A 14,194-nucleotide genomic window follows, 5' to 3' on the forward strand; every position below is an offset into this window, starting at 1 on the left:
TGATGATGACGTCTTAGAATATTAGTACTGTGGATAACAGAACCCTAACTGATTGTTTCAGGGGCGCCGGAAACCTCCTGAAGGCCACTGCGCCTTTGAAGCGCTGGGCCTCCTCTGGTCCTTGTTTCAGTCCCCGGACCTGCCTCCAGAATACCATGCGTACGTGCTCTGCCGGCAACGTAAGTTACCAAAATATCATTCCAGATTCCAAAATTTCAACTCTTCCTATTTTTCACGTTACTGTCGTGTTACGTGAATTTCATTTTTTGTCTTGGTTAAATTTTAGCACTTTCGTGCGTGTGTGTTTGGTTCACACCTTCCCAGGACAGACCCTGGCTTACGCCCTCCTCCAAGATCGTGGTACATCTGCCGAAATGGGCTTCACTGCCTTTGGTGTCCCCCAGTTTTGGTTCATTTGTAGATTATTTTACAGATATCTTCATGTCGCTCCGCTGATGTAAATATTGAAAAAAACCTTCAATAATTCTATTGCTTGTTGGATATTAGCTCAAATGTTCTGCCTGACCGTTTTGGACTTCAGAGCTCTCTCTGAAATGGGTGCTTTCTTCTCACCATTCTCTTCTTACCCTTTTTACTTTTTTTTGCCTCCCCTCTCCCATGACTCCTTTTCATGTTCATCCTGGTGGAGTGGGAAGGGCTAACTTCAAAGAGCAGATCTGGAACTTCCTTGCTCCATGATAGAAGCAGAGACAGGAGGTGGCTGGAGTCTCAGATGGGGTCTGGCGGCTAGTGGAACTTCTAACACTGGCAGTTGTTGAATAATACTCCGCCTGCCTCCATTCAACGGCCATCACCACTTCCAACACCCAGCTGAGGTGGCCTTCATTAACCCTGTCTCTGGTTCCACAGGGCCCCAGCCCTGAGATACTGTCCCCTTATGTTCCCTGACATGTCGCTGTGTATCTTCTCTCCTTTTGTATCTCCTTCCCCGGGTGCCTGACAGAACGCACTGTGGGCACAGCCGGCTTTTGGAAAAGGCTGTGGATTGAAGGAAAGCAGCTGTGCGTCTTCTCTACAAGAGGAAAAGACAGTTTAAAACACCTGAGAAAATATCGTCCATGCAATAAATTCCTTAAATGGCAGGAGAGAAACATTCTAAGGAAACAACGGTCTTTAAAAGTTGATGGGGTGTCAGAAATGTAACAGAACTGGGAAAGCTTCCTTAAAAAACAAAGCATCCCTCTGTATAAAAAAATACTTTTCTCACTATCATTTATTTTGTTTCTTTTTAAAGAGGCCTGTCAGAAGACCAGATCTCTTTAGTTGAGCACCGTTTTAACCCAAGGTGGCAGCACCACATTGGGAGTTCTCCACGGCACCCACTAATGTAGGGGGACGCTGAACCGCGGAGGAGAGGTTGCCGGGCTAGACAGCAAAGAAGTGGCAGGAGTTCTGGTCTCAGTTTTTAGAGAAAACAGACTTCCCATTTCAGTCCTGAAATCCTTCACGGCTCATCCCTCAGAGCCTCGTGAGATGAGCACTGCAGAAAAATACTACGCGTAAGTGTTTGAAGCACAGATGTCCTTGCTCAATTAGGAGGAAAGCGTTCTTATTAACTTTGGCCTAAGTTAGTCAACTGTTAGTTAAGTATAAACTCTGGAAATGTTTCATGAATATGTAAGAATAGGTGTAGCAGTTACTTGTGTAAACTGGGGCTTCTAAAACTTGTTGTTCCGTTCTTTAAATCAGTTGCTTTTCTTTCATTATAAAATTAGTAAGTAGAAAATTTCAAAAATGAAGCAGGAGAAACTAAAACATTCTATTCTCCCAAAATAGGCTGATTACTTGTTTATGCTTTCTTTCATTCGCTTGTTTTTCGTATGTCTAATATTTTAAAATTTCATTCATTCAGGGGCCGGCCCAGTGGCGCAGCAGTTAAGTTCGCACAGTCCCCTTCAGCAGCCCAGGGTTCGCCAGCCTGGATCCCGGGCGTGGACCTATGCACTGCATGTCAAGCCATGCTGTGGCAGGCATCCCACATATAAAGTAGAGGAAGATGGGCACGGATCTTAGCTCAGGGCCAGTCTTCCTCAGCAAAAAGAGGAGAATTGGCGGCGGATGTTAGCTCAGGGCTAATCTTCCTCAAAAAAAACAAAAAAGTAAAATTTCGTTCATTTAAAAATCATGCCTTGCTTTCAGGGGTGGCAGGTGGGGAGTAATGGATGCTCTAAGGAGCTGCACGTTAAATATTGATGTCTGGCTAAAATACACCAAGGGGTTCCTATATAATAAGTTTTCTTTTGAAAACAGAAAAACTGTTCCCAGTTTATTTTCCAAATTGCAATACTTATCACTTTTTAGAAGTTGGTACCTGTAGGCTAGCCATCTCCTCCGCAGCCTGTCTCATTTCCGTTGCTTCTTTAGTGTGGTTCAGAGGCTGGACATACACTTGAGCCTGACCTCTGTCCTATTGGAAACTCTACATTATCAGGGCTGTGTGGGTGAGCATGAGGGCTGTCACTTTTCCAGTTCCCACAGCAGGCAGATTCTCTGTTTATAACTATGCTCTGTGTTTCAAAGGCACTTTGAAATCAATAACATTTATTATTCAGGACAAAAAACTTCTCCCTATATCAGCATTTCCAAAACTGTGTTTGGAAATCTAGGAATGTAAGTTCAAAGGGATGGTACTAGGCTAAATTATTTAAGAAAATGGTTCCTTGGCTAACTATGTTTGGGAAATCCATTTCTTTCTTGCCTGGTTTTTCAGATCCTTTACTACAGTAATGTGCATTGTGAATGTTCCAAAGTTTGTTTTGCTTTTCTTTTTACCAGAAGGCACACATTTCATCCATCATCTGCTCCATGTACAAATTAATTTGGAATATAACATGCATATTAGGATGGGTTGATACCATAAAAACTGTTCTGGAAGGACTATCTGGGCTTGGAAGAGTTATTATAATATTATTGCCTCATAAAAGGTCATTACATTTGTTCTTTCTCGGGCTTTATTTGGTGGTAATCAGTCCGCTCTAGTCTGTGGACTTTGTTGTACTTGCAAAAGTACTTCTTTTCAAGGGAATGTTATGGAGAGAAACAGCATTCTGGGGCTGGCCCCGTTGCGTAGTGGTTAAGTTCATGTGCTCTGCTTTTGTGGCCTGGGGTTTGCAGGTTCAGATCCTGGGCATGGACCTAGCACCGCTCCCTCATGAAGCCATGCTGTGGTGGCGTCCCACATAAAATAGAGGAAGATGGGCACAGATGTTAGCTGAGTGACAATCTTCCTCACAAAAAAATCCAGCATTCATTATTTACATGAATATTAATTCTTTATTGAGAATCAGAAATATTGTAAATTTAGTGAATTCAGAGGTAGTCATGGCCCCTGCCCAATAAAACTTTACAGTCTTAGACAATTTGTGCATTTTAAGTTAAATGTAGTACAAAAGAAAGTCACTGAGAAAACTTGTAAAATCAGCTTGGAAGCATCCACGAGGCTGTGGAGTCGTTCTCGTGCTAAAGTCTGACCAGGCAGTTTGTGAGCAGTCCCGCCCAGTCCAGTCCCTGCTGCTTGGTGACGTGAAGAAGTCAGCCCCTTTCCCAAACTTCTCTGTTAGGGGCTTGGACCTTTTTTTTTTTTGCTCTTTAACCATCCTCATTCTCTCCTCCTCCCTCCATCTAAAGCCATGAGGAAGATAGAAAGGATCTGTCATAAAACAGACATCAACTGTATCGTCACCGTGTAGAGTAAGAACCATGCTTCTCCATCAGCAGCTTCTCCTGTTGCAGGGAGACGGTATGCTACGCTCATTTTTCTGGATTCCCTAGGAAAAGCTATTTCCAATCCAATGTCAGATATAAGTAGTTTCTAAAGGTAGAGCTAACTTCCTATACTGACGTTTCTGACGTATCCAACAGCGCAAGTCTGAAGGTGACACAGTAAGCAGCGAAATCAACAGGCACTTACCTGCTCAAGGTTTCTCTAAAACACTCCCCCCCATTTAGATGCATTCATGTTAACATTTATCATCACTTGAGTAGGTACATGAAAAAAGCTGTGTTACTTCATGAAAATTTGCTTAAATATTATGCAGTGATCATTCTAGCTAACAAATGTTTTTCAGGCAAATTCTGTTTATATCTGAGGCAAAAAATTTGGTCTTTAATAAGTTATGTTATACTGCCTTCAAAAGACTTATGCCACCTGAGTGTTAATTGTCCTTCCTCCACCTGGGCAAGCACCAAAATCGGCGGCGAAGTGTGGCATCTGACACTGCAGCGTCCAGAGCCACAGTCGAGAGGGCTTCATTTCACAAGTCAGGGAACTGGAAGTAGGGTCTGAACCTAGGGCTCCTGCCTCCTACTTATCCTTTTACCCCACATGCCGTCGTCTTCTCTCCCATCTTGAAGACCTTTGCTGGGTTAGTGTCTCCACAAAAGGAATTACACCTGAGCCTGGAACGCGAGGCCCACAGGCCCAGCCTGGGAGGGTGCGGACAGTAGGAGAGGCGTTATGCAGGGACACTGGGGTCTGGGCGGACTACGGTCGGAACTCCAAGTTGGTTTCTTCCCTCTGACGCCTCACGCGATGAGTGGGGGTGGAGCTGGGGTTCTACATACTAAACCCTGGCCACTAACTGGACCTGTGAGCACAGGGCCATCACCACAAAATAGGTACCCCAAACCTGCTCTGAATTAAATTCAGGTTTGCCTTACGTTTGGTTTGGAGATTATTCTAATTGTTTTGCTTGTCTCTAAATGATTTTAGGTTCGGTTCAGGTAAAATTTCTGATTTTAAAAACATTATTTCCTTAAGGAATTTACATTAAGGCTCATGAACCAATTCAGATTTTGGTTCATGTCCCTTCAAAAATTGCTTTCTTGGAAAAGGAAAAGTTAGAACTCAGAACGCCTGACTGGAAAATTGATGAGGCTTTGATAAATCAAGTAGTTTTATATAGTTCTATATTATACCAAAATCACTTTCTGCAATATTATATTAATATTCACTTTCAAGTATATAATAAATTACTGGTTATTTAAATAAAAATGATCAAAGTATTCAGGTTATTACCAAATTTAAAAGATGTGATCAAAAGACTACAAATTCTGTTTCCGTTAACATGTATGGCTCTGTGCATGTAGCAGAGGCTTGCACAGGAGTAGCTCCCGAATGCCCGTGTGTTTCCCCTCCATTGTGCTGCTCAAGCATCCACCAGGTACGAGCCCAGCACAGTTTCCTGTTCAGATCCTAGGAACTTTCAGTTTAAAGCAAGCGCCAAGGAAACTCGCCTCCCATGAGCAACACACAGCACTCAGAAACCTGCTCACCAGAATTGCTCTTACGTCTGTCTGATGCTGCCCCTCCTTAATTCTTACATATAATGTTTTAAGAAAGGTTAACTCTCATTCCAGTGGAGAACAGTTGCTTCAAATTGAGTACTAATGGGAAAAATTTTGTTTCCTGATAAAAAAGGGTGCTTGTAATGTTGTTAACAGGTAATGTAATACCTTTACATTAAACGTGCAGTCCGGTAAAAGCAGGTATTTGAATTAATTTCTCGATACACATGCAAACAGTCCTCTGTCAGTGTTACCAGTGAGCGGGAGACTGCCAAAGCATAGGACCTAGTTTCATAAAATGACTTTCAAAGCTTTGTACAGTTTCTGGAAGAGACGGGAGCAGGCTGCTGGAACCGTTCATTCATTCATTCATTCAGTTCCTACTGACTGCAAGGCTCAGGAGCTAAAATCGAATTTTTCAAACAAATTAAACATAGCCAGGTCTCAAAGAGCTCACCTTTACCAGTGAAAATCACACATGTAGACCATAATACAGTATGTAAATCCAAAAACAGAGGTGACCCATTTAATTTGGGGAGCAAAGAGGAAGCGTCCCCAGATGGACTGGGAGGGTGGAATGGAATGGAACGGGGTGATGCTCAGCAGAGGCTTCCTGGAGGGGTTGGTCAGAGGGCATTCCAGACAAGGGATCCAGACCCACGGTGTGAGTGTGGCAACTACAAGCAGTTGGTTGTTGATTTTTGTTCTAAATAGACCCCCTTCCCCAGTGCTGCGTGGAGGATGGATCCGAAGGGGAGGAACCTGGGGTCAAGAGACCAGGCAAGCGGCTGCAGTGGTGGAGGCGAGCTACGACGGCCCGCACTTGGCCGTGTCAGTAGCCATGGAGAGAGGGGAGAGTTGATCAACATTCGTAATGAGCATGCGTCTTCAGTGGCTGCATCTGTCGGGTGAAGAGGGAGGAGGAAGTGTCAAGGATGACTCCCAGGTTTCTAGTTTGGTGGGGCCAGGAATTGAGACAGAAGATGGGAGGAAGAGCCACTCTAGGGAGAAAAGTGTGTTCAATTTTCAACACGATGAGTTTGAGGTACCTGTGGGTCACACCCGGGTGGTAGGTCCAGCGGGCAGTCGACGTGAGTCTGCAGCTCAGGCCAGAGGTGAGAGTCACGCCTTGGGGTGGTCAGCATTACAGGACTGTGGCATCAGGTGCAGAAAGGCGGGGACACTTACTTAACCGACCTGTTGCTTTGGGGCTCTGCAGACACAACCTTGTCATCCCGTCAGGCCTGTATCTTCTTGGCCACTGAGACACGGTTGACCTGTTTTCTCTCATATTTCCTTATTTTGTTCCTTATTAGTGAAACCAAATATTCCCGGCCCATCACCATTTCTCCCCGTGCTGAGAACTGATTACACATGGCACCATCTCTTCACAGGTGGCACTCGTGGCAAGGTCGTGCATGTAGGAGACGATCGATAAATGTTCATCTTCATTGCCCATATTCATCTGGCTCCCTGTCTACAAAAGGAGCTCCTTTTTTTCTTGCAGGAACTTCTTTTTTGTTTCTCAAGTTTAACTTCTTACAAGTCTCTGAGACAACTTCCAGGTGAGGTGTAAGGGGGCAGTGCTCGCCAAGTAGGCGTCTTCCCTTCACCATCACCGCCACACACTTCTTGTCGCAGGGTTTGGAAACAACCGCTTCTCTCCTTAGGGAGGGACCATGGCGGTTACCTGGTCGAGGTCCCCCAGGAGTGAGAGGGGCAGTGAGCAGTCCCCGATGCCAGGTGGTAATGGCGGCTGAGTCTCAGATTTTGCTTTACTTGAACAACAGGTGAAAAAGAGTCACCAAAAACAAGAACAGACCGGGCTTTGTTGCAGCCGAGTGGCTTGGCAAGTCACTGTACAGAGGAGTCATGGGGCATGAAGGATTTGATTCTGGGATAGAATCCAGTTGTCCTCTGAATGGAAGTAAAATGTCCATTTTAAGAGCACTGAAGTTCTGGGATTTTCCCGGAATAATCACCTTTGTGAGGTGCGGACTGTGTCCAGGGACTGTAACCTGAGAGGAAACAAGGAACAATTATCTGAGTGACTGCAGATGTTTGGTGCTGCCAGCACTGAAGACACCGATATCCACACCACAATGTGGCCTCTCTGAGACATGTAACCATCGGCCAGGCCTCACGGCTAGTAACGCTTCAGGCCCGCTGGCTGAAGGAGTTAGCCAGTGCCTGTTGGTATGGACCACAGTTGTTGATGTTGTCGCTAAGAATTACAACGTGAAATGAAGACAGGTCCCTTCTCTGGAGAGACAAGTCAGGAGAAGGAAGCAATAGACCGATTCTGCCCTCTCATTTCATGGAGAGCAGAGGTAAAGAGAGGGCTGAGGCCCCAGGCTGTCCCTAATATTCTTTTCTCAATTTATTCCATTTTCCTTGCAGCTCATCTAAGTGTCCAAGTTTCTTGCTTCCTTAAAAAGCTTGGATTTTACCTGGTTTTGTTCATGAGTCTGAATCTTCAGCTAGATTTGTCTTTTTGGTGGAGGAAATGATCAGGAAAAATGGGACAAATGCTAAACTAACCATAGGTCACGTGCACTGAAAAATGCTTTTATTACATATGTGGGAGAGGGAATGACGTTTACATAACCACTCACTGGTATTCAGCCATTCATTTCAGCTTCCAGAGTCTTGTCTCCCAGTCTTGTCCTAGAACTAGCAGCCAGAGCCAACGTGGACTGTGTTAGTCTACCTACTTGGAAATGAACAATTCATAACTTTATAAAAGGTGTGGCCTATATGGAGTTGCATAAAAATAACTTAGATTCACTACAAAGAAAACCCTTTTTTTCAATAGAGTAGGAATGTCCCAGTAAATAATAAGAAAATAAAGGGTCTTTTTAGGTAGATTCACATTGAGTTGAGGTCTTTCCCACTCTCTCCGTCTTCTCAGGAGGAGGAGAGAGTCTCGAGAGGAGGCTGTGGGGGTGACCTGTGAGCAGGGAGACCCTGCATCCCAGTTTATACACTGAAAACCATGCCCTTTATTATGTCCTAATGATGCAGTAGTGAAATACGAAGCCAGTTTTTACTACAGAATGATGATGACCTTCTCCCAGGAGTAGCTCTGTACAGACAGTCACTGTGCTTGGCATCAGACCCACTTAAGCAAAGTAGAAGAGTCTTGAGTTTCTTAGAGAAATCCTATCAAAGAGGAGAGGCACAATCTGCCCAACTAAATCAGGTACTTATTCATTTAGTTCATGGACGTAAATCTACTTGGGCTACACCAGTCCATGCCTCCTCCTAGGAAGGAATGACTCAGAAACACACAGCTTACCTGGAATTTTACATGCACGATTGGAAAACTCACCATCATTTGCTTATGAAAGGGCTGCAAAATATGTCTATCACTTGCTTAATAGAATGGTAGCATTTGTGGATCAAGTTTTACTTGTGTCCCAATCTATTTTTTAATAGCAGAAATTATGTTTCATGGACTGGGCATTAAAATGGTATTCCATGAAGCTTGGAAGTACTTCGACCTTCTTGTTTAATTACTATTAATAAGGTTTGTCCCCTTTTTTTAAAAAAAGGTATCACAAGAAATAGGATTTGGCTTCTATTAAAAAAAAATTAATTGCCAGTTGGGAAAAAACCTGACTTTTTTGTTTGTTACCATCATTCCCACCTCTCCCACTCCCGCCAAATGCAGGTCTGACGTCCTTTCCTTCTGTCCTCATGAATCTACTTCGGGACTTTCCAGACTTATTTAGATTCCTACTGGGTGAGTAAGTATTGTGAGTTCTTTAATACTTTAATAATAATAACCAGGATGTATACTCACATTTATTATATAGGACCCAGGCAAGAGAAGGAGATAATATTCTCCAAATTTGTTGGTTCTATAGGGGCAGATATGTTTTCTGTCTTGGACTTCTACAATTACATTGGGTAATGGATTTCCATTCTGATCAAAAACTTGACCCTTTACACCTGCAAGACAAAAAGAGAATTAAATGTTAATACCATGTTTCATGGCATATGAAAAATGATTTTTGTAATTATTTAATAAAAATATGCTCAATATTTATTAGCTAAGTTAATAAAGTGTTTGAGAAGGGAAAGTAAACTTCTTTAAAAAATTGAGAGATAACTGACATATAACATTGTATTAGTTTCAGATGTACAATATAATGATTTGATATATGTATATACTGTGAAATGATCACAATATGTCATTAACATACTTACAGATTTTTTCTTGTGATGAAAGCTTTTAAGATTTACTCACTTAAACTTCAAATATGCAGTATAGTATTGTTAACTATAGTCACCATGCTGTACATTACATCCCCAGGATTTATTTATTTTATAACTGGAAATTTGTACCTTTTGCCCACTTTCATCCATTTTACCCACTCCCCACCCCCCCACCTCTGGTAACCACCAATCTGTTCTCTGTATTTATGAGGTTTTTTTTTTTTTTAGATTCCATATATAAGTGAGATCATATAGTGTTTGTCTCTCTCTATCTGACTTATTTTACTCAGCAAAATGCCCTCAAGGTCCATCCATGTTGTTGCAAATGGCAGGATTTCCTTCTTTTTTTAACGGCTGAATAGTATTCCATTGTGGGTGTGTATCACATTTTCTTTATTCATTTATCCATCAGTGGGCACTTAGGTTGCTTCCATGTCTTGCTATTGCAGATAATGCTGCAGTGAACACAGGGGTGCAGATATCTTTTCAAGGTAGTGTTTTTGTTTCTTTTGGATAAGTACCCAGAAGTAGAATTGCGAGATCATACGGTGGTTCTATTTTTGACTTTTTGAGAAACTTCCATACTGTTTTCCATAGTGGCTGCACCAATTTACATTCTCACCAATAGTGCACAAGGGTTCCCTTTTCTCCACGTCCTCAGCAACACTTGATTGTCTTTTTGATAATAACCATCCTGTCCTGGGTGAGGTAATATCTGATTGTGGTTTTGATTTGCATTTCCTTGATGATTAGTGATGTTGAGCATCTTTTCACATACCTGTTGGCTATCTGTATGTCTTCTTTAGAAAAATGTCTAATCAGATCCTCTAGCCACTTTTTAATTGGATTGTTTTTTGTTGTTGAGTTGTATGAGTTCTTTATATATTTTGGATATTAATCCCTTTTCAGATATATGATTTGCAAATATTTTCTTTCATTGGTGGGCTGCCTTTTCATTTTGTTGATTTCCTCTGCTGCAGAGGCTTTTTAGTTTGATGTAGTCCCACTTGGGATTTTTTTGCTTTTATTGCCTTTGCTTTTGGTGTTAAATCCAAAAAATCATTACCACGACTGAAGTGAGGGAGCTTACCGCCTATGTTTTCTTCTAGGAATATTATGGTTTCAGGTTTTACATTCAAGTCTTTAATCCATTTTGAGTTAATTTTTGTGTGTGGTGTAAGAGAGTGGTCCAGTTTCATTCTTTTGCATGTGGCTATCCAGCTTTCCCAACTCATTTATTAAAGAGATTGTCCTTTTCCCATTGTAGATTCTTGGCCCCTTGTCCTAAATTAATGGACCATATATGTGTGGGTTTATTTCTGGGCTCTCTATTCTGTTCCATTGATCTGTGTGTCTTTTTTTATGCCAATACCATACTGTTTTGACTCCTATAGCTTTGTAGTATAGTTTGAAGTCAGGAAGCATGATGCCTCCAGCTTTGTTCTTTTTTCTCAGATTGCTTTGGCTATTCAGGGTTTTTTGTGGTTCCATACAAATTTTAGGATTTTTGTTCTATTTCTATGTAAAATACTGTGGGAATTTTGACAGGGATTGCATTGAATCTGTAGATTGCCTTGGGTACTATGAACATTTTAACAATATTAATTCTTCTAATTCATGAACACAAAATAACTTTCCATTCATTTGTGTTCACTTTCTTTCGTCAGTGTCTTATAGTTTTCAGTGTACAGGTCTTTCACCACTTTGATGTTTTATTCTTTTTGATGTAACTGTAAATGCGATTGTTTTCTTAATTTTTCTTTCTAATAGTTTGTTATTAGTGTACGGAAATGCAAAAGATTTTTTAATATTGATTTTGTATCCTGCAACTTTACTAAATTTGTTTATTAGTTCTAACAGTTTTTGTTGGAGTCTTTAGGGTTTTCTATATATAATATTTCAACTGCAAATAGTGATAGTTTTACTTCCTCCTTTCTGATTTGTATGCCTTTTATTTCTTTTTCTTGCCTAATTGCTCTGGCTGGGACTTCCAATACTAATAAAAGTGGTGAGAGTGGGGATCTTCATTTTGTTCCTGATCTTAGAGAAAAAGCTTTCAGTTTTTTGCCATTGAGTATGATGTTAGCTGTGGGCTTGTCATATATGGCCTTTATTATGTTGAGGTACGTTCCCTCTATTCCCACTTTGAGAGTTTTTTAAATCATAAATGTATATTGACATTTGCCAAATGCTTTCTCTGCACCTCTTGGGATAATAGGACTGCTTGGAACTCTGCTCTCAGAACTGCTTTTGCTGTATCCCTAAGTTTTGGTATGTAGTGTTTCCATTTTCATTTGTTTCAAGGTATTTTTTGATTTTTTTCTTTGATCCATTGGTTGTTCGGTAGCATGTTCTTTCACTTCTACTTATTTGGGTTTTTTCAAGTTTCCTTCCTATAATTGATTTTTAGTTTTATACCATTGTGGTCAGAAAAGATGCTTGATGATTTCAATCTTAAATTTATTAAGACTTGATTTGCAGCCTACCATATGATTTACCCTGGGGAATGGTCCATGTGTGCTTGAGAAGAATGTGTAGTCTGTTCTTTGGATGGAATCTTCTCTATATGTCTGTTCAGTCCATCTGGTCTAATGTATCATTTAAGGCCATGTTTCCTTACTGATTTTCTGTCTGATCTATCCATTGATGAAAGTGGAGTATTGAAGTCCCCTATTATTACATTGCTGTGTATTTCTCTCTTTAGGTCTGTTAATATTTGCTTTATATGCTTAAGTGCTCCTATTTTGGGTACGTAAATATTTAAAATATATCTTCTTGTTGGATTGACCCCTTTATCATTATATAATGATCTTTTTTACAGTGTTTGTCTTAAAGTCTATTTTGTCTGACATAAGTATAGCTACCCCAGTTTTCTTTTGGTTTCCATTTGCATGGAATATATTTTTCCAACCCTTCACTTTTGGTCTGTGTCTGTCCTTACATCTGAAGTGAGTCTCTTGTAGGCAGCATATAGAAGGACCTTGTTTTTTAATCCATTCAGCCACTCTCTGTCTTTTGATTGGAGAATTTAGTCCATTTACATTTAAAGTAATTATTGATAGGTAATGTACTTGTTGCCATTTTGGTAATTGTCTTCTGGCTGTTTTCTAGTTCCTCTGTTCCTTTCTTCTTGCTTTCTTTGCGATCTGGTGATTTTCTATAGTAGTATGCTTAGATTCCTTTCTCTTTCTCTTTTGTAAAAACCTGCTCTAGGTTTTTGCTTTGTGGTTACCATGAGACTTCCATAAAACTACTTATATTTATAACAGTCTATTTTATGTTGATAACAGCTTAAGTTTGAATGTATTCTAAAGCTCTACAATTTTACTTCCCTGCCCATGTTTTATGTTTTTGATGTCACAGTTTATATCTTTTTATCTGTTGTCCCATCAAAAACTTATTGTACCAATAGTTATTTTTCTACTCTTTTATCTTTTAACCTTCATAGTAGCTTTATAAGTGATTAATCCACTACCTTTACAACATTAATTATTATGAATTTTACTATATATTATACCTTTACCAGTGAGATTTATACCTTCATATGTTTTCCTAATTATTGCCCTTTCATGTAAGCTTAAAGAAGTCCCTTTAACATTTCTTCTAAGGCTGGGTTAGTGGTAATGAACTCCTTTAGCTTTTGCTTGTCTGGAAAACTCTCTCTGCTTCAATGCTGAAAGACAACTTTCCCAGTATTCTTGGTTGGAACTTTTTTCTTTCATCATTTTGAATATATTACACGACTCCCTGCAGGCCTGCCAAGTTTCTGCTGAAAAATCAGCTGATAATCTTATGGGAGTTCCCTGTATGTAAGTAGTTGTTTTTCTCTTTCTGCTTTTAAGATTCTCTCCTTGTCTTTAACTTTTGACACTTACATTGTAATGTGTCTTGGTGTGGGTCTCTTTGGGTTCATCTTGTTTGGCACTCTCTGGGCTTCCTGGATCTGGATGTTTTTTTCCTTTCCCAGGTTAGGGAAGTTGTCAGCCATTACTTCTTCAAATAAGATTTCTGCCTCTTTCTCTCTTCTCCTTATGGGACCCTATAATGTGAGTACTGGTCCACTCGATGCTGTCCCATAAGTCTCTTAAGCTATCTCATTCTTTTTCATTCTTTTTGCTGCTCTGACTGGGTGAGTTCCACTGCCCTGTCTTTGAGTTCACTGATCCCTTCTTCTGCTTCATCTAGTCTGCTGTTGAGCCCCTGTAGTGTATCTTTCAATTCAGTTATTGTATTCTTCAGCTCTGTGACTTCTATTTGGTGCTGTCTTACAGTTTCTATCTCTGTTGAAATTCTCATTTTGTTCATGCATTCTTCTCCTGAACTCAGTATCTTTATGACCTTTATTTTGAACTCTTTATCAGGTAAATCACTTACCTCTGTTTCATTAAAGTCTTTCTGAGGTTTTACTTTATTCTTTTGTTTGGAACATATTCCTGTTTCTTCATTTTCTTTGACTGTATTGGTTTTAATGCATTAGATAAAATAGCCTCCTCTCCCAGTCTTGAAGGCATGGCCTCGTGTAGGAGATGAACCTTATCCTTCAACCTTTTCCCATCTCTTGGTTGCCTCTCATATCTTTGTGCTTGGCCAAGCAGCCGGCTTTATTTTTAGTGGTTTCCAGTAGTTGAGGGTGTGCCAAGACCTGTCACCGTCCCAAAGGGGAGGA

General features: G+C 40.7%; 1 protein-coding gene across 1 annotated transcript in view; it reads right to left on the bottom strand.

The window, feature by feature from the left end:
- Nucleotides 1-2,707: 2,707 nt before the first annotated feature.
- The window catches only part of CPM (carboxypeptidase M), a 65,665-nt gene continuing 54,178 nt past the window's right edge, over nucleotides 2,708-14,194 (bottom strand). Inside the window, exons 8-9 of the mRNA XM_014860677.3 lie at nucleotides 9,113-9,261; nucleotides 2,708-7,325 (exon numbers count right to left, since the gene is read on the bottom strand). Of these exons, the coding sequence (XP_014716163.1) occupies nucleotides 7,083-7,325; nucleotides 9,113-9,261 (392 nt within the window). The 3' untranslated portion in view covers nucleotides 2,708-7,082. The remainder of the gene's footprint in view (nucleotides 7,326-9,112; nucleotides 9,262-14,194) is intronic.

Source organism: Equus asinus, chromosome 22, assembly GCF_041296235.1.
Source record: "Equus asinus isolate D_3611 breed Donkey chromosome 22, EquAss-T2T_v2, whole genome shotgun sequence".
Lineage (NCBI taxonomy): Eukaryota > Metazoa > Chordata > Mammalia > Perissodactyla > Equidae > Equus > Equus asinus.